Genomic DNA, 21,887 nt, shown 5'->3' with positions numbered 1-21,887 from the left:
ATATATATATATAAAACCCATCAACTACATTATAATGCGACAAATGTGACAATTTGATACATTAAACTACAAATTGTAGCAAAAAGGCTAGTCTGTTACATCTTTTTGTCAGTTTGAGAGGAAAAGTGGGCACGTGCAAGCACGTGACCCCCTTTTTTTTTTCTTTTTTTTTTTTTGTCATTCTTCTTAAAATATTCATATTTTCTTAAAATTAAACAGAAATAAAAAATGAATTTTTAAAGAGTAAAATGTCAAGAAAATGGTGGCCTCTGCACCCAATGTACGTACAAAAGACAATCTAAACGAGAATGATTCAAAAATCTGTGGCAAGCCAAGTCAAGTGCATGTGCTTAAAATGCAAGAGGACTTTCTTTTCTTCTTATGGTGTCCACCAAAACATTATCTTTAACATTGTTTTTTCTTTCGTATTTATTAATATTTTGTCAACTTAGTTTATCCATATCCTACCTAATTAGTCACATGATCCTTTTAATGTTGTCCATAGGAATTGGCACCAACAATATTCTGATTCGTTTTCATCTTTCAAGGAAAGACAAAAAGTTAAATGTGGAGTAAAATTCACGTTCAAAGAATCAAAAGTCATCAAAACTTTCTAGTCTTGCACGGCAGCCTGACTTTTATCTTCTAAAGAGTTGAAAAAAACTGCATCCAAACAAGCCCTAGATAGCATGACTTTATCATCTTCGAAAGAAGAATTTAACATGTTTTTTTTTTAATGATGTAGAGATTTTTGTACCTTTCACATACAACATGGACTTTTTTTTTTTTAAATATATTTCCTCAGTTTTAGACTTATAACACATAAACAACTCATGTACACCTCATCCAAGGATGGCTTCTGAACAATAAAATTTATAATTCAATGATAATTAAGGTTTGTTACTTTTTTTTTTTTTTAAGTATAGACATCAACTAAGAAGCTGTTGTAGGTGTCTTTTTGGGTCGAGAAATGCTAGAAATATTACATTTTTATCTTCAAATTATCTGACAATGCTATTGTGTCAGTCTCAACCAATTTTTTTTTTTTTTTTTTTTAACAATTACTGATCTAATTGTTGGTTGTGACTGCCATATCAACATCGTAGGATAGCTGTGAAATAAAAATGTAATTAATTTCTACCATTACTCTTTTGAATCCACCATCTAACGGCTAGGGCTCAACCCTAAAAAATGATGATATTGTTTTCCATCAGCTCTCAGAACCTTTGTTCTGATATCATGTAAAATCAATATGTAAAATTATTTATAGAGGATGTAAGCTTCTAGGTAGGATGGCCTCTTAATTGCTCTCTTGGATCTCTCACGTGAATCACCAGAAAATGCAGCACTATTAAAGGATTCAGCAGTGCTTTCTGGGCTACTAAAATCTGGTTCTATATCGCTAGATGTAGCAATATCCTTTTGAAAATCAGTACTGCCTGCAGAGCTAGTACTGTGAGATTCTATGCCACCAGATGATCCTGTTGTTGAAGCTAAAGAGACCTCTCCAAGTTCATGATGAGTTGAATTGTCCCATTTCTGCACTGCACGATTCAGATGCATATGTATATACCTCCTATTAGTCTTCAACTTCCTCAATTAATTATTCAAATGACAAAAAAAAAAAAAAAAAAGCTACAATGGGGAGGAAGAATGCAGCATCTTTTTCTAATACTTAACCCAATTTGTTTAAGAAGATTAATACAATAAGGCACCATGTGTTAAATCACCAGTTTTATAAGTAAATTAAACTGATAGGAAGACATAAATATAATCACGTAATCAACACGTGTAATATTTAATTTAATTAAATGAAGGGTGATTTGACGAAGTCAAAGTTCAATTTCAGGATCTTTGACTCTAATACCATGTTAAATCACTAATTTTTTTCATAATCTTTAGTTGACAGGAAGATGTTAATTACTTAATCAACACTTTTAACACCCTATTGATTAAAAAGCCAAATAGGAAAAAATGTATGGCAAGGACAAGAGTACACACCAACACTTGAATTGTCAAGGAAATTCAATTAATTAAACTAATAGTTTATTATGCTTTCTTGCTGATGAACCAAATAATTAATCGTGTTTTTCTTGCACTTTTTTCCCAACCAAAACAAATATACAAGAAATGAATGGGGGAAAGAAAATCAAAAGACTTGAAAAATGAAGAATCATTTGCCTGATGTCACAGGGTACCCAATGCCATGTCTTCTAGTGGGGAAAACCATAAACAAGAGACTGCAAATGAGCCCAACCCCAACTGGAACAATGTTCAAAACCTCCTGAATCTCACGCCCAGGCTGTGGATAAAGGCACTGCAACACATTCCTATCCCTCAAAGCCACAGCACCAAACACCAACACAGATAAAACTGCATGAATCCCATCAATCAACCTTATTTTAAAATTGCTTAAATCCGGCAGGCCGGCGCCGGAAGGGTCCGGGTAATCGAACAGCCACAACCCTTTGAAGGTGGTGAGGCCGTAGTAGACCTGTCCATCCGACACCTTGACGCTGTCGGTGAAGCTTGCAAGGAAGCATGAGAGGGCGAGGAGGACGAGGAGGCCGATTGTCATGGGCCGCGTGGCGGCGTCACATGCACCGTTGTTGGTGAACATTGGCGTGAGGAGTTGGAAGGCGAGGAGGGTCCCCGTCGGAAGGAGGTTCGCTAGGTTGGCTGCCGTGCTTGTAAGGTTTCGCGCCATAGACGGCTGACGTTGTATAGCGGCTTTCGGGGCATCCGCTGCCGGCTCGCCGACATTGGCGGTGGGGATCGGTGTGGCTTCTTTATCTTTTATGGATGGTTGCTTGGCGGGTGTGGATCTTGCTCTAAGGGTAGACATTTTAGCTAAGAATTTCTTGAGAAAACAAGATATATATTGTGGGGATCGATGTATCTTTGACACCGGCGGTGGACGCGGTGATAAAAGTCGTGACGGATTTTGATGGAGGTGGAAGTGGTTGTGGGGATGCTTGGGGACAACTAAATAGAAGGGCTTTGAGATTGGCTGTTGAGAGCAAATATATATATATATAGAGGAGGCCATGTGCATGCCTTGTAGTTTCCGTGGAGTTTCCCATTACTTTAAGCAGAGGTTGACAACTTCTTCGTTCGTGTGCTGGATTTTGTTTCCTCTAAACCAAACTCGTTTTCGAATGCGTCACGTTTTATATACATACGTGGTGTTTGATATTATATATGGTGATGATAAGTCTTGCACGTCAAATTTGACGGTTTCAGTTAGTCTTCAAGGAAAAAAAGTTACCTAACATTAATATCCACTGTGCTTGGAACCTTCCACTATAGAAGAACGTGGCAAAATTCATGCATTTTTAATTAATAGGAATATGTTAGAATAAAAACTAAAAAGTTCATGCCTTTAGTATTAATCAAGAATGAGTGGGGTTGTCTTAAGAGGCAGTTCAATCGGCTGTAAACCACGTCTCATGAAGTAGAGGTTACTAGTTTGAATCTCCCCTCCCACTTTCCTTGCGTGAACATATAAAAAAAAGAATGAGTACTGGGGTTTAATTAATTAAATTATTAGATTCAAATCAATGTTCTAGTTTAAGCTTTTTGGATTAAATTATCTTAATTTGGAATTATATATTCATTATTGTTAATCATTTATAATTCAAAGGTAAATGGTAAATTTCATAAAATAATAAAAATTTCAAGAAGCCAATTCTGACCACCTTTCATTCGGAACAAAATCAAATTAAAAAAAAAAAAAAAAAAAATTCAAACTAAAAAGGTAAAACACTTTTCAATATATAAAGCTACCCAAAAAGTTTTGAGAATAGACGACTGTTGATAAGTTTTACTTTTAGGCTAGGAAGTAGCTTGGAGTGGTTTTGTTTCCAGGAAACATCTTAGAAATTCATTTTCCTGGTTTGAATTATCTCCCCTCAATTAAACACTTCAGGACAGAATAATTTGAGAGGATTTAATGAATATTAAGCTAAGATTCGCATATTCTAAGAAGCCCATGAAAATACTTGCATGTCTTTAGATCTAGATAGCCTTTTTCCCAATTAATTTTATGGCCAAAACATTGGAAGAAAAAAAAAAAAAATTCGTATTAATTTGTTCAGATAACATTTGGACAGAAAATATTTTTTCATACTAGGATGGAGCATACGTGTCTTTTTAGCACGTGAGAAGTATATATTTTTTTAATAGTGTGCGCCATTAATTAAAAAAAAAATATGTGTTTTTCACTGTTAAAGTAATAGTTAAGTGATTAAATTTATCTCTTCCTATCAGCTTAAGCTTTTGAAATAATCGGTAATTTAACATGATATCAGAGCCAAAAGGTACTAGGATTAAACCTTAACTCCGTCAATTCATTCCATTTAAATTAAATATTCAACGTGTTAAGCATTACCTATTAAAAAGGAGTTTGAATTAAAGTAATGGTTAAGTGATTAAATTTACCTCTTCCTATCTGTTTAAGTTTTTTGGATAACTAGTAACTTAACATTCACATTTTACAAAAAAAAAAAAAAAAAAAAATGATACTCTAAAGACTTAATTAAATAAAATTCTTCCAACTCAATTTATAAGAAATTTATGTAAAACACAATTATGCGATTTTGTCTTACCTTTTACACAATGCTAACTCGAAGTATGTACTAAAGTGCATAAAAATTATTGTATATTTAAACAAGAGAAATTATAGAATTCATTCTATTTTTAATTATTTTTTAACAATTTCCATAATAAATGGATGAATTCACAATTAAATTTGTGTGGATGCTAACTCGAAGTGTGAACCTAAAGTGCATAAAAATTATTGTATATTTAGACAAGAGAAATTATAGAATTCATTCTATTTTTAATCATTTTTTAACAATTTTCATAGTAAATAGATGAATTCACCAGTAAATTTGTGTGGAGTCATATGAGTCCACAAATCTAATGGTTGATATATTGAATTTGTAAGATGAGATAAAAAGATGACAAAAAAAATATTGACGTGAATCATTCATCTCTAGACAATGCTAACTAAGAGGGCTCATAATTTTAGTTGTGTTAATAATCCAGATCTTTTTTTTTTTTTTTAATTGGATAAGGGAAAAATGTTAAAATGATAGGGGGCCTTTCTCTCTATATGTTTGGCTAATATGTTTTTTTTTTTTTTTTTTTTTTTTTATCTCTCTCTTGATGCTTAAAGCGAGAGAGGAGAGATTTCATTTTCAGGGTTTTGAATAAGACGCCCACAAAATTGAAAGGAAAATAGTTGAAGGACCACAACTTCTATTATAACTCCTTACACACTCACATAGCAATCAATATTTTATAGAAATGAGTATCACATAAGCAACAACATGACAATCTACATTTAGAGTGCGTTTGATATTGTGATTTTTTTTGACAAATTAAAGTGTGTTTTTAAGTCAAATCACAAAAAATGTATCATTTATAAGTGCGTTTTTTAAAAATTACGATTTGGAAACATAAAAATTTTCAAATCTTAGGCAATAGGGTGCGTTTTAAAAAACACACAATTTCAAAAGGCTAAATTGTGATTTTATCAGATACTTAACTGTGTTTTTAAAAATTATGTTTTTAAATTGCACGTTTTGTAATCACAAACCTGAACGGACACTTAGTAGTTGATGTACCAAGTATAATGTGTATTGTTACATAAGCTTGTACGAAAGTTATAGTAAAAGATGTAGTACTCTTAATAACCTTCAAACTAAATTTCTTAGTGGAGGAATTCAAAAAATTAGATCCTTATGCGGCAATGGATATAAATTTAGAGGTAGGTTTAGCAATACGTATTGGCTTGTCGGATTATGCAGGTTACCATGGGTTAAGTGGGTTGACCATAAATTGATACGATTATTAATCGTGTCTAATGGGCTAAACTCGGCTTGACCTGAATTTTAGTATGCTAAACTCTAATCCACTAATTTTATTATATTATTAAGTTGGTGTCAATTTTATATATCGTGTAAAAAATTATAAAAACAAAAAGGGAATTTCATTTTTTTTTTTTGTGAGTAAAAAGGGAGAATTTCTTGATTTTGTTTATACCCCACCTCTCTCTCTCTCTCCCTCTCACAAGGGTAAAAATCAGGCGTAGGCGCATAAGCTCTCATTCGTAGTGAAAGAAGTCTCAGTTCCCGCTCCGAAACTTATATATGCAAAGAGAACACTACACTTAACAACGTTGTCGCTCAGATTTCTCAGAGGTACACATCCTCACTCTCTGTCTCTCTCTCTCTACGTGTTCTGACGGACCAATCAGATCTTCAATAACATCTGCAAGAATTTAAATTTGTGTTTTCTTCACAATCAGAAAACTTTGATGAATTATGATAGTTATTCTAAATTTATTTTATGTTTCTTTAATTTGGTGGTCGATTCTAGGGTTTCTGTGTTTGGCTTGACAGCAAATAGTTCTTGGATAATTTTTGAGTGGAGAAGAATTTTTTCGCTGAAGGGTTTAAAAGTTCTAATCTTTTTATGAATTGGGTTCGGCAAGAGATCATCTTTTCGCTTTTTGACGGGCAAAGAATTTGTACAATATTTTAGCTTTTTAGAGGAAAAAGTTTCGTTCTTGAAATTGAATTTCTCTGAAACAAAACGAATGTATTTTGTTGGAAATTTGTTATTTTAGAAACTTGCTTTAATTTTCTTTCCACGAATGAATTGTTGTTCGTATCAATCAAAACGAGAAGTTTTCCAGTTCAGCTGAGTGTTTCTTTGCGCGTAGTGTAGAAGAAAATACTCTTCTTTTTTTGTGCTTTTGGATTATGAAATTGGAGCTGGTGCTTCGTGGTAAATCTGCATAATGTAACCATAAAGAATATGTAATCTTTGAGCTTATTCCTTTTCATAATCTGGGTTTGAAGAGTTTTCTTTTAGTGCGTAGTTCTAAATTTTCTGGGAATCAATCTATTTACTGCATTAATGAAATGAGTGCTACTTTTTGTAGTTCAACTTATTTTTAGTCGCTTTTAGTGGAGAGTAAAGTGAACCATTTGTGGGGCTAGAATATGAAGCGGAAGCGCGGGCACAAGAAAGGAAAGCCAAAAGGGCCTCCTGTGGTGGTTAAGAATGAGGCATCTGTAAGTGCTGCGAGTCTAAATGCTGAAGAGAATTCGGGTTTGGATGGGTTCGGTAATGATACCAAGTATGAATCTGGAATGGAGGTTGATACACCTTCTTCAACGGGGACTGACCAGCCATACAATGTTGCAAGTATTAATCCAGACGGTTCCATTGATAAGGCTGTGGGGAAGTCGGTTGGGCATGTAAAAGTCAAGCTGAGGACAAGTAAGATGTTGGGATCTCAGCATACTTCCTCGGATGCACCCACGCAAAGTGATACTGATAAGAGTAGCCAGCAAATGGGTTTGGAAAGACAAGGTGTGGGCATGGAGAAAATAGAAGATAGTGCAAACTCATTGCCTGTTAGTGTTTTAGGAAATCCGGCAAAAAGAGCTGGGAGCATAAAGATTAAGTCGTCAAAGGTCTTGGGTAATTCAAGTGCTTTTCAGAGTAGTAGTGCTGTAGTGGTACAGGGTGAGAGTCCACACCAGAGAGAACCAAGTCAAGGTGCCCGATATAGTAAGCAAGAACTAGATGCTGCCTTGTCGGTATGTTGGAAAGTTTAAAATGGTCTTTGTTTAAATTTTCTGATTATGCAAATTTTAAGTATCTTGTGGTTTAAGTTCCCCATTTGAGCACATTTTTGTCTTCATTTATCCTTCCATAGGTGATACAGAAGGTAATGAAAATGGATGCGGCTGAACCCTTCAATGTCCCTGTCGATCCAGTAGCTCTGGGAATTCCTGTAAGTATCTGTATATATACAGATGCTTAAATACATGTCTTTTTTTAGAGGTGGCTAACTAAATTTATTTATAACACTGGAGGAAAAATAATTTGAAACCTCTGTTCACTTGTAATTTCTTGTTTTGTTCGGTCCTGGTGAGTACTTATATTTTTAAGTTATTGAGAACGTTTGGAAGGGATTGCCAGTAAGGGAAGGTCTCTGATAATTTTTCTGGTGTTGTTTGCCAGCAAGCCACTGCTCTTTTGTCCTAGCTTGTTTGTTTGGGATGATAAATTATTCAATACTTGGATTCTTTTAAGACTCACTACATGGACATGTATATGAAAAAGAGTGAATCATATGTTATCACAAGTCTTGTTCTGTTATTGCATATTAGTCATGACACACGCAGAAACCTGCACATGGGAGTGTGTTATGCCACAATCCTCTGATTTAGTAGTTACTTTTATTTTATGGGCTGAAAAGTGATCCTTTTTCTTTTTTGGGTGGGGTTTTGTTTGATTGTGACTTCATCATGTCTTAAGTTATACCATCATATGGTACCTTGTCTGCTTTGTTTGAATACTAAATTTCTCCCCCTGGGGGTTGTTTGGAACCAGGATTATTTTGATGTCATAGATACACCAATGGATTTTGGAACAATCTACAGCAATCTTGAAAATGGTGTCAAGTATATGAACTCAGAGGGCGTGTATAAGGATGTGCAGTACATTTGGGAGAACTGTAATAAGTATAACAATAAGGGTGACTACATTTTGGACCTTATGAGGAGAGTGAAGAAGAATTTTATGAAGTATTGGACATCAGCTGGGTTATATGGTGAACAACCACATGGAAATAAGGGTGAGACTTTTGCATTTATGGTCTTTACCGGTTAATGCCTTTTGATATGAATTTTGGTTGTGCACTCCTTATTCTGTGGTCTTGTAAATGTATATAAAAATTTGATGGGCAATGCAATAGATTAGTCTTTCTTATCATGTGGATGTTATGATTGTGGTCATTTGGCAAAAAGTTAGCCCTTGTTTTATAAATACATGTCCCTTCTTTTGGGTATTCTGGAATAATATTTCAATAAATGTATGTTTATAAATACAAAAGCCGTTCTTTCTCTGAATTTTATGAACAATATACTTAACTTTGCTGATTTTTTTGTTTGTGTCTTTCTCTTTCTCTCTCTTACACACACATGAGCACGCCCATGGGCACATAGAGATTTAAAGGTTTTGTTCACTTGATGCACTTTTCTCTTTCTAGTTAGGTGTTTCTCATATATACTTCTTGTGGATTTGGTTGCACCTCTTACGCTTTTCATTAACATTTCGATTACTAATCAATCAAAAAAAAAAAGATAATCTGTATATCACTTTCACAGTATTGCACTGGGCTCCAATTGTAATCTTTTAACAAGAATAGAGCTAAGTGGTATTCCTAGGCACCTTATAAGTTTTAGAATTCTCGGATTTTGTCAATTTAGAAGATAAGTAAAAGTTATGCTTAAAAGGAAAAAAGCATCTTTGTTATAATACAGAAAATCAACCTTGCCAATGGCAATGAATTCTCAATATTAGTAACTTGTTCGTAATGTTCAGGTTGTAAAAACATGTGTTCTACTTTGAATTCAGACTTGATGAATAGCTTTGCCACATACAAGGAATAGGCATTTTTTATTGCAAATTCTGTCATTAACAAGAATGTAAACATTGAAGGTTTTCTTCCATAAGCTAACCCTTTGAAATATAATGCTTTTAAATAACTGGAACAAAGATGAACATGATAACATTTCAGAAGTAAATTTGTGATGCTTTAAACATATTTGGTATGTGTTTTGAAATTTGTTGGTGCTGAATGGGAAGAGTTAAGAGTTCAATCTGAAAGTTAAAAAAGGTTTGTCTGTCTTTTCCCCCCCTCTTTTTCTCCTTATGGGCTGCTGTTAATATGTTTTTTCTATAAAAAGAAATCCCCCTTCTTAAATAACTGGTGTAGGGCTGCATCTCATTGCCTCCAAAACACTTGGTGTTTATGAGTTCTTAGAGTGTTTTATTAATGATCTTAATCTTGTCAAGTTGGTCTTTAGTTTTTCCCCAACTCACTTTTTTTTTGGTAAAATTTTTCATACTTATGTATTAACTTCCATAACTATTAAAGAGCGAATGAATATGAATTGTTGAAGAAGATCCTGAAGTTGTAATAATTATAAAGGAATTAACTTCCTCAACAATTAAAGAGTGCGAGTTTTGTATTTGCGTATGAAAAAAAAAAAAAAGACTGGTGGAAATGCAGTATGACTTGATTTATATGATTTGAGCTTGGTGAAATAAAATTAGGGCTGAACTGAAACTTGTTGGCGATGAAGGCAATGTCTTTATTACTGGCCTTGCATAAACAGCTGATAAATACTTTCTATTTTATGTTGTGCATCTGCTGATTGTTTTATGCATATATCTGCTTATTCATGCATTTCGCTTCTGGTGTCTGCTTTTCATAATATGTTGTGATGTAGTTATATGCTTGCCAGATTAATGATGTATATCAACTGATGGTTCATTGTGGCATAATCTTGCTCTTTTGTTGCTGTATAAAGATGCTAGCTTTTATTTTCCTAACTGCAGTCTATGCATTATATTTTTCCTTGTTGTTAGGGGTTGAAATCATCCAAGTAGAGGATGCTGCACCGTCCAGTCAGGGAAAAGTATATGCAAAAGGTGGTCAGCCAAAGCCAAAGTCAGGAAAACGCCACGGGTATATTATGCTAATAACTTCTTCTTCTTTTTTTTCTTTTCTTTTGATAATATAGTTGTTGTTATATACATTACAGAATGAGTATAGTTTTATGCTTCCCAGATACCTATGGGTCCAAGGATAAATGTTCAAATGGAGTCACTGGTAGAATAGAAACATAGAACCCTAAAGGGAACAATGCATTAAATAATACTTGAGGTCTTTTTGACATTTTTTGTGTGTATCAAGTGGTTTATTGAGGGGAAAGGAGAATTAATTTTACAGTTGAGTAAAACATTTAATAAACGGTATAATTTCAGGTGGTTTAGAGGTTCTAATTGTACCCCAAAAAAAAAAAAAAAGAGAGGAATTTCAGGTAAGTAATTAGTATATTATCAAACGCGCAGAGGGGCGCAACCCATGTACACAGAAAATTTCAGGTAAATGATGGGACCTTACGGAATTTTCAAAAACATGTAGGAGAAAGAGTGGAGCACTCTATAATAACGAGAACTTAATCTAGGTCAAATTGAAAGTATATTTACGATCCATGAATTACATGTAGCCACTGTGGCACTCTTTACTTGAGCTGCTTGTAGTTTGCATCAGAAGCTTGCCACTACTAGATGATGCACCATGTAAGGACTAGAATTTAGTAAGAGCCTGTTTGTTTTGTATGTACTTTTTCCTGTAAATTCACATCCTATGCTACCCTGGGAATTTTCACAAAGTGATTATGCATTAATGAAACAAGTATAATTATGAAAAGGAGGCTGGATTTACTTTTTTTTTTTTTATTTTGACAATAAATACTATATCTCATTGTCAAAGTACCAAGAAATGACTCTGGGGGATAACCCCAAGAAGTAAAAGGTGGTGACAAGCACCGTAAAGCATAGCAGTTGCTTTATATCCTTTACTTCTTTTTGGGGTTATCTCATTGTCATCACCTTTTCCTATTGCTTTAAGCTGCTTGTCAGTGATATCAGGTGCGTCTGGATGTTCCCAATTGCTTCTTACTCACAGTGGGTTAATAAAAGTGTGGCCTGGAACTTAAGTGGGGCTTTGTAAAAGGAACGTTTAGGGATGTAAGGACAAAACAGCTCCATGAAAAGTTCATGGGGAAATTAATTTAAGTTCGCTTCATGGAAATTCTTAAGAGCTCAATACAATATAATATATACATCATTTTTTTCTATAGGGATTTTTTTCTTGAGTTCATTGACATGGAGAGTTCTATCTTATTATTCAAATAGTTTAAAACTTCTCTTATTTCCTGAAGTTCTCATTTGCAGAAGGCGCCATAAAAGCGATTGTTTATGTGCAATATGTGTTCTAAAGCGCCGCAGGAAGGAGCGTGAGGAGAATGCTCGACTTGCAAAAGGCCTTGTAGGAGCTAGTGATAATAATTATCCTCAGGATACCAAGCAGGAGGTACAATGAAGTTTGACTAATGACTTAATTGAACATTTTCTTCGCTGACTGATTGGACCTTCACTTTGTATCTTGCAAATGACATGTATGGGTGTAGGGATATCCTGCTGTTGACATGCTTAACTTTTCTTTTTTACTTATCAAAAAAATGTATGGGTGTAGGGAAGTTTTTACTTATCAAAAAAAAAAATTTAAAATTAAAGTAAAGCACAAGTATATGGAAGTTTGAAGGGATCCCAGGTAATAGCATAGATTGTTTTTTTTTTTGATAACGTAGGAGAACTTTACTCAGATTAATTGCACGTCGCAAACGCATACTGTACAACAATCCTCACCGTTAATCAAACTCCTACGGGTAATTGATTGTGTCAATTAGAGGAAAAATAAAAAATTAAGTTAGCAATTTTTTGTTTTCTGGTATCAGATATTTTTGACAGATCTGATACTCATAAAATCTAATACTCTTGTTTTAGGGAAGAAAACCAACTTTTGACTTCTAAAATGCTTCAAGCGTTAACATATATGAATATTTGTTTCATTTTTTTATTATTCTTTTAATTATTGTGTAAATATATGAACACATTTGTTTGCATTTTCTGTTAAAGGAACCTCTGCTTGTAGAAAGTCCTGATGCTGAAGATTCGTCATCAAATGATGAATCCCTAGACCCAGATGCAAATGCTGAGGTAGAAGAGAAAGCAGAGGAGGTGAAATTGGGGAATACTGAGGAGCAACATAGGCCTTTGGAGGAGAAGCATGGGGAGGAGGAGGAGGAGGAAGATGAAGAGGAGGAAGAAGAAGAGGAAGATGAGGAGGAGGAAGAGAATGACATGGAGATTCAAAAGAAAGATGAGAATGAAACTCCAGAGCAGCCACAGTTTGGTGATAGATCAGGGGAGGAGCTTGATAGACAAACTAAGCTAAGAATAGTGGATAAATCAGGTGTTGGAATTCGAATCGATACTCAGAAAGAAGATACATTAACGAGGCATGAAACCAAAACTGCAGCACTTCAGCAACAAAAACATAAGGTATTTCAATTATTTGTATTTGGCATGACAGCCTCGCTTTCCTTCATTTTACCCCCAACCCACGTTGCCAGCCTCCTATTACTCCAAAAGTATCAAGCTTGTTACTATATGAGTAACCATTATCAAATCATTTCAATGATGTGCGTATATTGGAATGTACTGAATAATTATTGGGTAGTCTTCAAACTTATTGGGCATGCTTCAAAAATAAGCTAAGTTCTGCTCTTAGTTAATTGCGCTTCACATTGATGCTAGTAGTTTTAAGATTGATTCTTACTTATCAAAAAGTTTTAAGATTGATTCTACCCAAAAGTTTCTGAAAAATCCTACCTATGTAACAAAAGCAGATATGTTAATGAGAGCACATCTGTAAAATAGAAACAAAATATTTTTTTAGCATGGTCAGAAAGTTTGTTTTCTGTATGTATTGACTTTGACATAGAAGTGAAAGGAAGACTTCAAACTTTAGAGTTATGTAGGAGTTTTGTTAAAATTCTGAAACTTTTACACAGCATGCAATGGAGCTTCCATCTAGCAGACTTGAGCTTAAGAGGGATCCAATGGTTTGCATTTTATTAATTATGTTTATTTCAGAAAACCTACAGTAGAGTAGAGCTTCCTAATTTAGCTGCGGAACCTTTTAAATCCTGGACATTTGTCTATGCAAATTTACTTTCATTTTGATGTAATCACAGGAATCACAAGAATTGCACAGAAAAGCTGAAGTGTGGAAGAACTTCCATCTGGAAAATCCCATGCTTTTGGACTTGTGTGGAATTCTCTTCCCTGACAACCGTACGTCTGTCTGGAGCGGGCCCCATTCATTGAGCCAACAACATCACTGTTCTGCTCGTACTAGTTCCATCCGTACAGCTATGGAGACATTCATGAAGTAGGTGCTTATTCTAATGCATGTACTTCTTATGTTCCTGTTACATCAGATGCATAGGTCTGAGGTATGTAATAGATTTTTTTTTTTTTTTTTTTTTTTTTTTTGACATTAGTAATATTTTATTTTGTCATTGGTACCTACTCTAAGATCAAAGCAAGATTGAAAATTTACAAGTTTTCTATATGACATGGATGCCTTTTTGCAGTGTGATGGTAAATGTAAATGTTATTTGCCCATGGAGTTACAGAGGATGGATGTTAGTGTCAAAGGAGAATGAAGATGCAGAACTATATGAAATTGAGTCTAATTCTTGACAGGGTTTTGTACCATTGGAAATGTTTATCATGTTGTTTCATGGTCTTTTAGGGCAGAATTACATCTCTCACAAGAGCTACCGGGCAAATCATTTCAAAGATAGATTGAGTCGCTATTTGTAATTGCTGTTAGGAGTACTTTCTTACTGTGATATTGTATATGCTCTAGCAAGAGTCAAGAATTGTTCTTCAAGAATCAAGGTGTATCTGCAAATGACAATTCTAACTTGTAAAACATAGATTCAGCTTTTCCATTTCTAATATTTTATGATTAGTTATCAAACTAAAATTATGATGAGTTATATTGCATGATATCTCATGACGATGGCTTAAATCTTTTGCTCATTCATCATCTATATTTAGGATCTGTAATCACTCCATGTTCGTGAGCAAAAGTTGTTTGTGATGCTAATTTTAACAATGTCATGTTAATTCTCATTAGTCCATTGGCCCTACTATAAACCGAAGATGATGACAAAACAGCTATTTTCGCTTTCCTGATCTCATTTTTGGATTTTAATTGAAAGAGAAATGATTGGTGTCAATAATTTTTCTATATTTCTCTTATGTTCTCTTACAAATTCAATAGATTAATTATTAGATTTGTAAGGTCTACTATTGACTTATATGAATGATTTATAAATATAAAAAAAAAATATTGACACCTATTATTTTTCTAATTGAAAATGTCATAAAGGATGGTAGGAAACTTTACTGTGGCATATTGGGTTGTGAAGAAGTTATTTGTGAGGGGCAGTTTTTCTCTAAATTGGTTTATAGAAAATTTCTCTAATCTAGTTTGCTAAACTGATATATATGCTTATATGTGATATCTTTCGATCCGGTCTATTAAACGGGTAGATCAAATATGGTACTTAAAAGTCACATATGAAGAATTTGCAGAAGAAAGTATGGTTATATCCGTAGAGCATATTGAAGAAATTAATTATTTGGTTCAAAGCTTTGTCATTCTCTCTACATAGCAAAGGAGGTTAAAGAACACCAATTAACAGATTCATGGTAACAAATGGTAAGGGACTACTTGTTACTAAAATCCCAATTGATTACACTCGAAGTTCGAATCAAATCAAACAAGTTGAAAAATTGCTTGAAAAATATGGTAACAAGAAAAAAATTTGATTTACCATATGATATGAAATTACTAGCAAATGACATAGAACACTTATGTCTGCTCGATGATAGTCAAAATCCTATTTCGTCACCTTAACTAGACGACGAAAAGTACAACATTATCAAGTTGATAAAAGGATAAAGAACATGCAAGAAGCTTGGTGGACCCATTGCAAAAAGCATATCCGCCGAAAGAAAAAAGAGAATTTGCTAGCTTGCATTCTACTGGCCAAAAAGAAAAAGAAAATTTGTTAGCTAGCAATAATCAAAGATATAAGGCATTCGAGAAGCTTGGTGAGACCATTTGTAAAACAACAGATTCTCTACTAGCAATCTGTCAACAACAACAATAAAGGCCAGCCCTTAAGTTAAAAAGGCATGCAAGAAACTTATCTCTAGAACCAAGTATTCATTTGTCCTTTTGTCTTTGAGTCCTCTATAAATTAAAGCATATATCTCTTTTGTAGAGCATCAAATGAAAATAAGCTTGAAAACCTTGTAATAAAAATCCTCCTGGGGATTCTTTTATTATCTCTTTCTGTAACCTTTTTGTAATTGGTATGTATCAGAGCCAACAAAGCGTTCCAAAAAAAAAACCCTTCTACCTACCATCCTTGTAAGAGTATGTAAGAGGTTGTAAACAATAGAACATGTTATTTTCACATTCTTGTGAGAAATGTTTCTCACATGCATTTTTAAATGTAAAAATCACATGCGTTAAAGACGACGGATGTCGGTTTAATGGGATTGAATTGAAATTTTCTTCTCTAATCCAAATAAAAAGAAAACCGTCAATATGCAAAGACTAATCATAGGATGAAGGTAGATGAGGGGAGAGGGTGGTCATAAGGTGTGATTAGTTGAAAAGGAAGAGAAATGTAAAAAACGTTGAACCGTATTTAGGAATTGTCACCGAGGCTTTTTGAATGGCTTTTCTTTTTCAGGAATTCTAAAAGAAGATGATCGAAGTTTTCTTTAAAAACCAGTTTCCACAAGGAAGTGAAGCAGTGTGTTTGCATAAGTTGCTTGATATTACCCCCAGTTTTAATTCTACAAATGAGATTTACTTTATTAATGATATTGAACCTGCATTGTTGGCCACCTACAAACCCTTTATGAGTTGAGGGATTGGGTATAGCAGAACCCTCCTCCCTGTAATAAAAATAATAATAACATTCCAGATGAGCCCAAAAGGCAAGAAAGGCAAGAAAGAAACCTATACAAAGCAAACTGAAGAGTAAAGAAGATGAGCACTCAATTAGGCCAATGTCATCAGTTTTAGAGATCCAAGCTTCTCATAAATAAAAAATGGCGCATTTCCATCACAAAATTCCAGACAATTAGATTGCAGTATATAAATTCCACTTGCTTCCCATGCCTTAGTGATCATCAAGCTGTCAAAGGCTCGGTGCAACTGGGTCAATAGAAATCTGTAAGCTTTCTTGGGTCAAGTATCACATGGACAATGGTACCATTGCAGATGGGCAAATTTGCAGTACAGCATTCTGGTGACAGATCTTCATAAGATTTGCACAGAAAGTCCATGACATGTCTAGATTGAAACCACATTCCTTTGTACTCTCATGGCAGATCATATTTCACATGCCCAAGGTAGAGACCACATGAAGGGGCCATGGGACTTGCAGCAGTCACATTCTTTGCATTTAGGATTCGTTCAACTGAAATCATTCAATTTATGAAAGAGACAGAAATCAATCAAAACTAAGACTTAAAGTAGACAATTTGCTATCTGCATACAAGTATACAATATTAAGAGAGACATAGAGAGGTAAATTCACCATCTGAAACTGTTAAATCTCCAGTTCCAACAGCTTTTAGAACACCGACAAGCAGTCTAACCTGAGAAATTACAACAACTTCAGTCAACTGATCATGATAAACTACAGCTATTTACCCAAGGAAAAAAAAAACACCTAAACTATATATAGAAAAGATGGGAGACTATAATGAGAGAGAGAGAGAGAGAGAGAGAAAGAAAGGAATAATCATTTTGTTGTACTAATTTACATTTTCCAGCATAGTTTGAAGGGAAAAAAATGATCCAAAAGTATTCTTGTGTTAATCAAAGGCATGGTTAACAATTTAAGGTTACCCTTAAACAAACCCCTAAAGATGCATCAGCATCTCAATAAAATATCTAAAAAGTTACAAAAAGTGGAAAAAGAATGGAATGCACGAGTGAAGTAAACAAGGTTCCAAGTCACGTAAACATAAGTGCAACTGATTCCTTGTCAAATTTTATCCTTTGAGGATATCACATGATCTACTGGGGCGTCTAGGCGTAAAAAACTTTTAGAGAAGAGCAGAAATATAAACTCAAACACTCTGGAATACTGGAGGTTTATGACAATTTAAGTCCATATGAATACCAACTTACAGACAACAATTAACTAAAGCAATGAATTAAGAAATCCAGAGAGTATAAACAGCCAGTGAACTGCAATAACATGTGAAAAGGTAGCAACCTGGTGGTAAAGAAAAGAGCGTGCACGTGCTGTTACCACAAAGCAACGATGCCTTCTTCTTATGCCAAACCCAAAATCAGTTCCACCATTTAACCCTCTTGCCCTATCATCAATGGAAATAGAACTAGGAGACAGGTCAGTCTCAGACTTGTTGGAGCTTGCATGAAGATCTCCCAATGCCAAATTGTTTTGTCTCCTTTCGGTAATTGTCGGAAAATATGGATTTGAAACTACCTCAGAAATATTGAGTTCATCTAAAGTTCTCATTGGTGATTTTGCCTGCAAATCGAAGTCATTTTACAGCAATTAAGATAGGTAAGAGAAATTTTATATAAAATAATACCAAAACATTAACTGGATCAAAAAAGAAAATCAGTATCCGCAAAGTATCTTGTAAATTAGGAACAACCTGACAGCCAGCTGCTCTAAAGGAACTAAAATCATGATGTCCAACAAGAACTTTGCTTGCTTCCTGCATGATCAACAATTTTCTTTAATCAAATAAATAGACAAACGAGCATCGCTAGGCAACTACAATCCATTGATATTTGACTTTGTTACTAAATAACCTGCATAGCAAGAATATCCATCTCCTCAGGAACATGCCATGCCCGGTCCCTCTCAAAAGTTGACAAAGGCTCTGGCCCAGAGAGCAAGCGGTAGAAGTACCTAAATGAGATATTTAATGACAATTCAAGTTTTTTTTTTTTTTTTTGATGTTCAAGTAAATGAAAACAACCATAACACTTAAAAAAACATAAGAACGTATATTAGGCAGGGACAAACCATGGTGCATTATTCATTAATCCAGAGTTTGATATTAGTAATTAAAAAACTAATCACAAATAAATCACTTGAACTTTACGAATGGAAGATATACCCCCGAAATATTCCCCCACATAGCAATTCCTCTCTTTTTGATACCACCATGAGCCAAATGGCACAGGCGGCTAGATGCAACCCAGTTTTACATCCAACAGAAAACTATACAAGCTAAAAATTAGTTGAAAGTAACATTCTCAGTGGCCCTCACTGTTAGCTGCAATTATTATGAACACAATTTCGATGAATGACTACCTACGTGCGCTCAAGAGCTTTGTATCTAGCGTGAAAATCAGCTGGAACACATTGAACATCAATCACCATTATATCACCTTCATTCTTCTGACAAAAACCAAAATGAAAATTGAGTCAGAATCTCCTAAACAATGATACAGGAGATGGTTAAAATGACCCTGATTCATAAATAAAACCAGAAATATGCAGGTTGGATGTGTTTCTGATCCATAATTTCATGTATATTCCACAGGAGCTTGGAAAATAAACCCTAATGCACAAGGTTTTATCAGAACATGTTAAATGGTTTCTCATGTGTCTTGCCATCTAAGCAGCTACACAGTGAGTTGAAACCTTCATCTACAGATGAGGCAGTTCAATGAAAATAAAAAACCTATTGAAAACAGAGTCATCCACATGACAGATTGGATTTGGACAATGTTTTGAACCATACTTAATTCATACAAGATCCAACATAAGGAAAATGGAATTAGAATGACATACAATAAAATTTGAACAAAAACTATTGTAACAGACACAACAAGCATCAGCACCTCACTGCTGACGGTGAAGAGAACATTATTGTAATACAATTCTTGACGCTGTAAGAAATTGATGTGTATAATTTGGCCAACCTTAACAGCCTGATATTGAATAAATTTTGATACAACACAAGATATCTGCGACAATCAAAACTGTCTACAAAATTAGCATCCAAAATCACCACATAACTAACAGACAAGTCAAATCTTGAGTTAATCAATAACCGAGCAAAAAAGCCAAAAATATCATAGTTGAGTCTATCTAGCAAAAGTTCTTCATTTTATTACATATTTCTGGTTACAGAATTAATTTTCTACACCCACGGTTGAACATTTTTTGACGACTGTTTGACAGGGAAGGTAACTGAAATATTTGAAACAACCAGGCCTCGGTATCCAATGCCTACATCAAAAGGTAGGTAGTATAGAAATTGGATTTCTCAAGTCGTCTTAAATAAACCAATTAGCTCTGCCACAGGTCTTGGTCTCCGCAAGACCCACTTGACTGTATGTCAATTTGGCCAACATCTTCCCAATAATGAGATAATTGGCCCATTTTCGTAAGCCAACAATAGCAAAAGCCAGCATTCTGCACTTACTATTAAGCGCAGTAACTGCGCACTGTTTGGAGCTACCTCAGCTGCTTTTAATTCCCCAGAGCCCATTTGCTGGCAAATTGGGCCATTATTTTGCAACAAACTTTTTAAAATTAGCCAAAGCCATTAAAGCCAATTGATAAGATAATCAAAATGATTTTAGCCATTGACAACATATTTCCAAAATTAGAACATGTAAGAACTCAGATTATTATAACACCCATCAATCAAAACAAGTGAGGAAAGAAATGTGATGCAAACACCAGCTCTCCTTGCAGCTTTGTTTGCATATAAAGAGCAAAGAACAAGGTCAAGCAGAACCTGTAGCAAAGAGAATTGAGAACAGGCATATATGGCCACAATCCTTAAAAAAAATAAATAAATATGAGATATAAGAAACCACACCTGTAAGAAATGGTTCACAGCTCTTCTGACCACCACAGGTTCATGAGGTGGTAACTGCATTTGAAAAAGAAAGAAGAAGCAGTTTAGCACTTAATATTAAATTCAGATATTTTCTCAATCGGCTGAGGACCACTCCTCATGAAGCGGAAGTCACTAGTTTGAATCCCTTTCTCCCCTTCCCTTTGCGGATATGTCAAAAAAAAAAAAAGAATATCAAGCTTTCCTATTTTCTTTATTTATCAAAATAAATTAAATTCAGATATTTTCATGGCTCTTAATTTAACGTAAACAACAAAACTCATGGCAGTTCAAAATCCTCCAAGACCAGCAGTCTTTGTGTGAAGGTGTGAGTGTGTCTCTGTGTGTGTGTTTTTTTTTTGGGGGGGGGGGGGGGGGGGGTTGGTGGGGGGGGGTGGGGGTGGGGGGTTATTATTATTATTGTTTTGCTCTCTGTTTTTGACACAAAATTAGCCTTTGCTAAATGTTTCCTTGTGTGAAGGTTTCCATATGTTGCACTTCCTTTCTAGTTTCCCACGACATAGATTGTTTAGCTTCCCACATGGGTTCAAGCACTATGTCTCTTTCTATAAGAAGGGTTATAGGAATTATCAGTGCAATAGTTACTAAATCAAAATAGATAGAACAGAATATAAAAGAAAAATTAACTTAGATCCAAAATTTACATATTTGCTTGATAAGAATGGGCATGGTCTTTTGCATGCATAGATTTTCTATATCTTCTAAAAGCAATACTAAAAGCCACGTTATGTAGTGCTTATTGCTTTTACCAAACAAAATCAATTGAACATATTTCAAACGCTCTTCCACTTACTAATGTAGAGTTCAACAATAATCAGAATTTTTCTCCAACTTAGCAAATATAATTGATGGGAGTAAAATGTGGAATAAGAAATTGGTTCTACAACCACATCATTCAGGTCTGTAAAGGTTCAAAGAAAACCAACAACACTACATCTCAACTTATGGATACTTTTTACAAGTTCCTTACCAGCCCCACAAATCTATAATAGCCCTATTATCAACTTATGGGTACTGTTTACCTATTCATTGCTACAAGAAGCACAAATGGGAGATCACTTCAACTTAATCCTTATCAGCACCATAAGAAAAGCACACATTCTTAGCTCTAAGGAGAGACTTCTGTAATAACTTATTGGTGGCATACCACTTCACCAGGCTTCCTTTTGCTTATACGTTCAACATCTACATGACAAACATTTGATAAGGCATGCACCCCTGCATCCTGCAGTAGTAAGAAAGTAAGCATCCCTGCACATCATATGTCCCATATAAAAATAGCACATGCTAAAAGATAACAAAGACATGTTAAAAAGCTGAAGAGCCTATTTGTGCTGCATGTAAATGCATTATTCAGCAAGTAGAAAATAACAAATGCACCGAAAAAGTAGTTACAAACAAATATACACAGGTCTCTATATCTA

General features: G+C 34.6%; 3 protein-coding genes across 4 annotated transcripts in view; 1 reads left to right on the top strand and 2 right to left on the bottom strand.

Moving 5' to 3' along the window:
• Nucleotides 1-2,022: 2,022 nt before the first annotated feature.
• Nucleotides 2,023-3,025, bottom strand: LOC132179404 (protein DMP3-like). The gene has a single exon (XM_059592132.1). It carries the CDS (start codon nt 2,843-2,845, stop codon nt 2,174-2,176), a length of 672 nt encoding a protein of 223 aa, XP_059448115.1. The 5' UTR covers nt 2,846-3,025; the 3' UTR covers nt 2,023-2,173.
• Nucleotides 3,026-6,059: 3,034 nt separating this feature from the next.
• LOC132179777 (uncharacterized) lies at nt 6,060-14,520 on the top strand. Of its 2 annotated transcripts, none has more exons than XR_009439967.1 (9): nt 6,060-6,206; nt 6,953-7,616; nt 7,736-7,813; nt 8,416-8,659; nt 10,459-10,558; nt 11,833-11,971; nt 12,577-13,002; nt 13,698-13,958; nt 14,100-14,189. XR_009439967.1 is itself a non-coding variant. In XM_059592547.1 (9 exons), the coding sequence occupies exons 2-9, from the start codon at nt 7,014-7,016 to the stop codon at nt 14,206-14,208; spliced, it is 1,896 nt and encodes a 631-aa protein (XP_059448530.1). In that variant the 5' UTR covers nt 6,060-6,206; nt 6,953-7,013; the 3' UTR covers nt 14,209-14,520. The 2 variants fall into 2 exon arrangements, 1 of the variants encoding a protein (XP_059448530.1); XM_059592547.1 differs by having other exon boundaries at nt 13,698-13,894; nt 14,100-14,520.
• Nucleotides 14,521-16,570: 2,050 nt separating this feature from the next.
• Nucleotides 16,571-21,887, bottom strand: part of LOC132177331 (uncharacterized) — an 11,491-nt gene continuing 6,174 nt past the window's right edge. Inside the window, exons 6-10 of the mRNA XM_059589599.1 lie at nt 18,395-18,494; nt 18,235-18,297; nt 17,826-18,104; nt 17,139-17,199; nt 16,571-17,018 (exon numbers count right to left, since the gene is read on the bottom strand). Of these exons, the coding sequence (XP_059445582.1) occupies nt 16,921-17,018; nt 17,139-17,199; nt 17,826-18,104; nt 18,235-18,297; nt 18,395-18,494 (601 nt within the window). The 3' untranslated portion in view covers nt 16,571-16,920. The remainder of the gene's footprint in view (nt 17,019-17,138; nt 17,200-17,825; nt 18,105-18,234; nt 18,298-18,394; nt 18,495-21,887) is intronic.

This window comes from Corylus avellana, chromosome ca4 (assembly GCF_901000735.1).
Source record: "Corylus avellana chromosome ca4, CavTom2PMs-1.0".
In the NCBI taxonomy this organism is placed as follows: domain Eukaryota; kingdom Viridiplantae; phylum Streptophyta; class Magnoliopsida; order Fagales; family Betulaceae; genus Corylus; species Corylus avellana.
The sequence above is the reverse complement of the archived record's forward strand: the minus strand, read 5'-3'. Positions and strand labels throughout refer to the sequence as shown.

Bases quoted from the DNA above. Each gene is read 5' to 3' on its own strand.
- LOC132179777 (XM_059592547.1), top strand. From the start codon at position 7,014: ATGAAGCGGAAGCGCGGGCACAAGAAAGGAAAGCCAAAAGGGCCTCCT. The intron at 10,559-11,832 runs GTATATTATGCT...TCTCATTTGCAG, and splicing joins AAGTCAGGAAAACGCCACGG to AAGGCGCCATAAAAGCGATT. The intron at 13,003-13,697 runs GTATTTCAATTA...ATGTAATCACAG, and splicing joins TTCAGCAACAAAAACATAAG to GAATCACAAGAATTGCACAG.
- LOC132179404 (XM_059592132.1), bottom strand. From the start codon at position 2,845: ATGTCTACCCTTAGAGCAAGATCCACACCCGCCAAGCAACCATCCATA.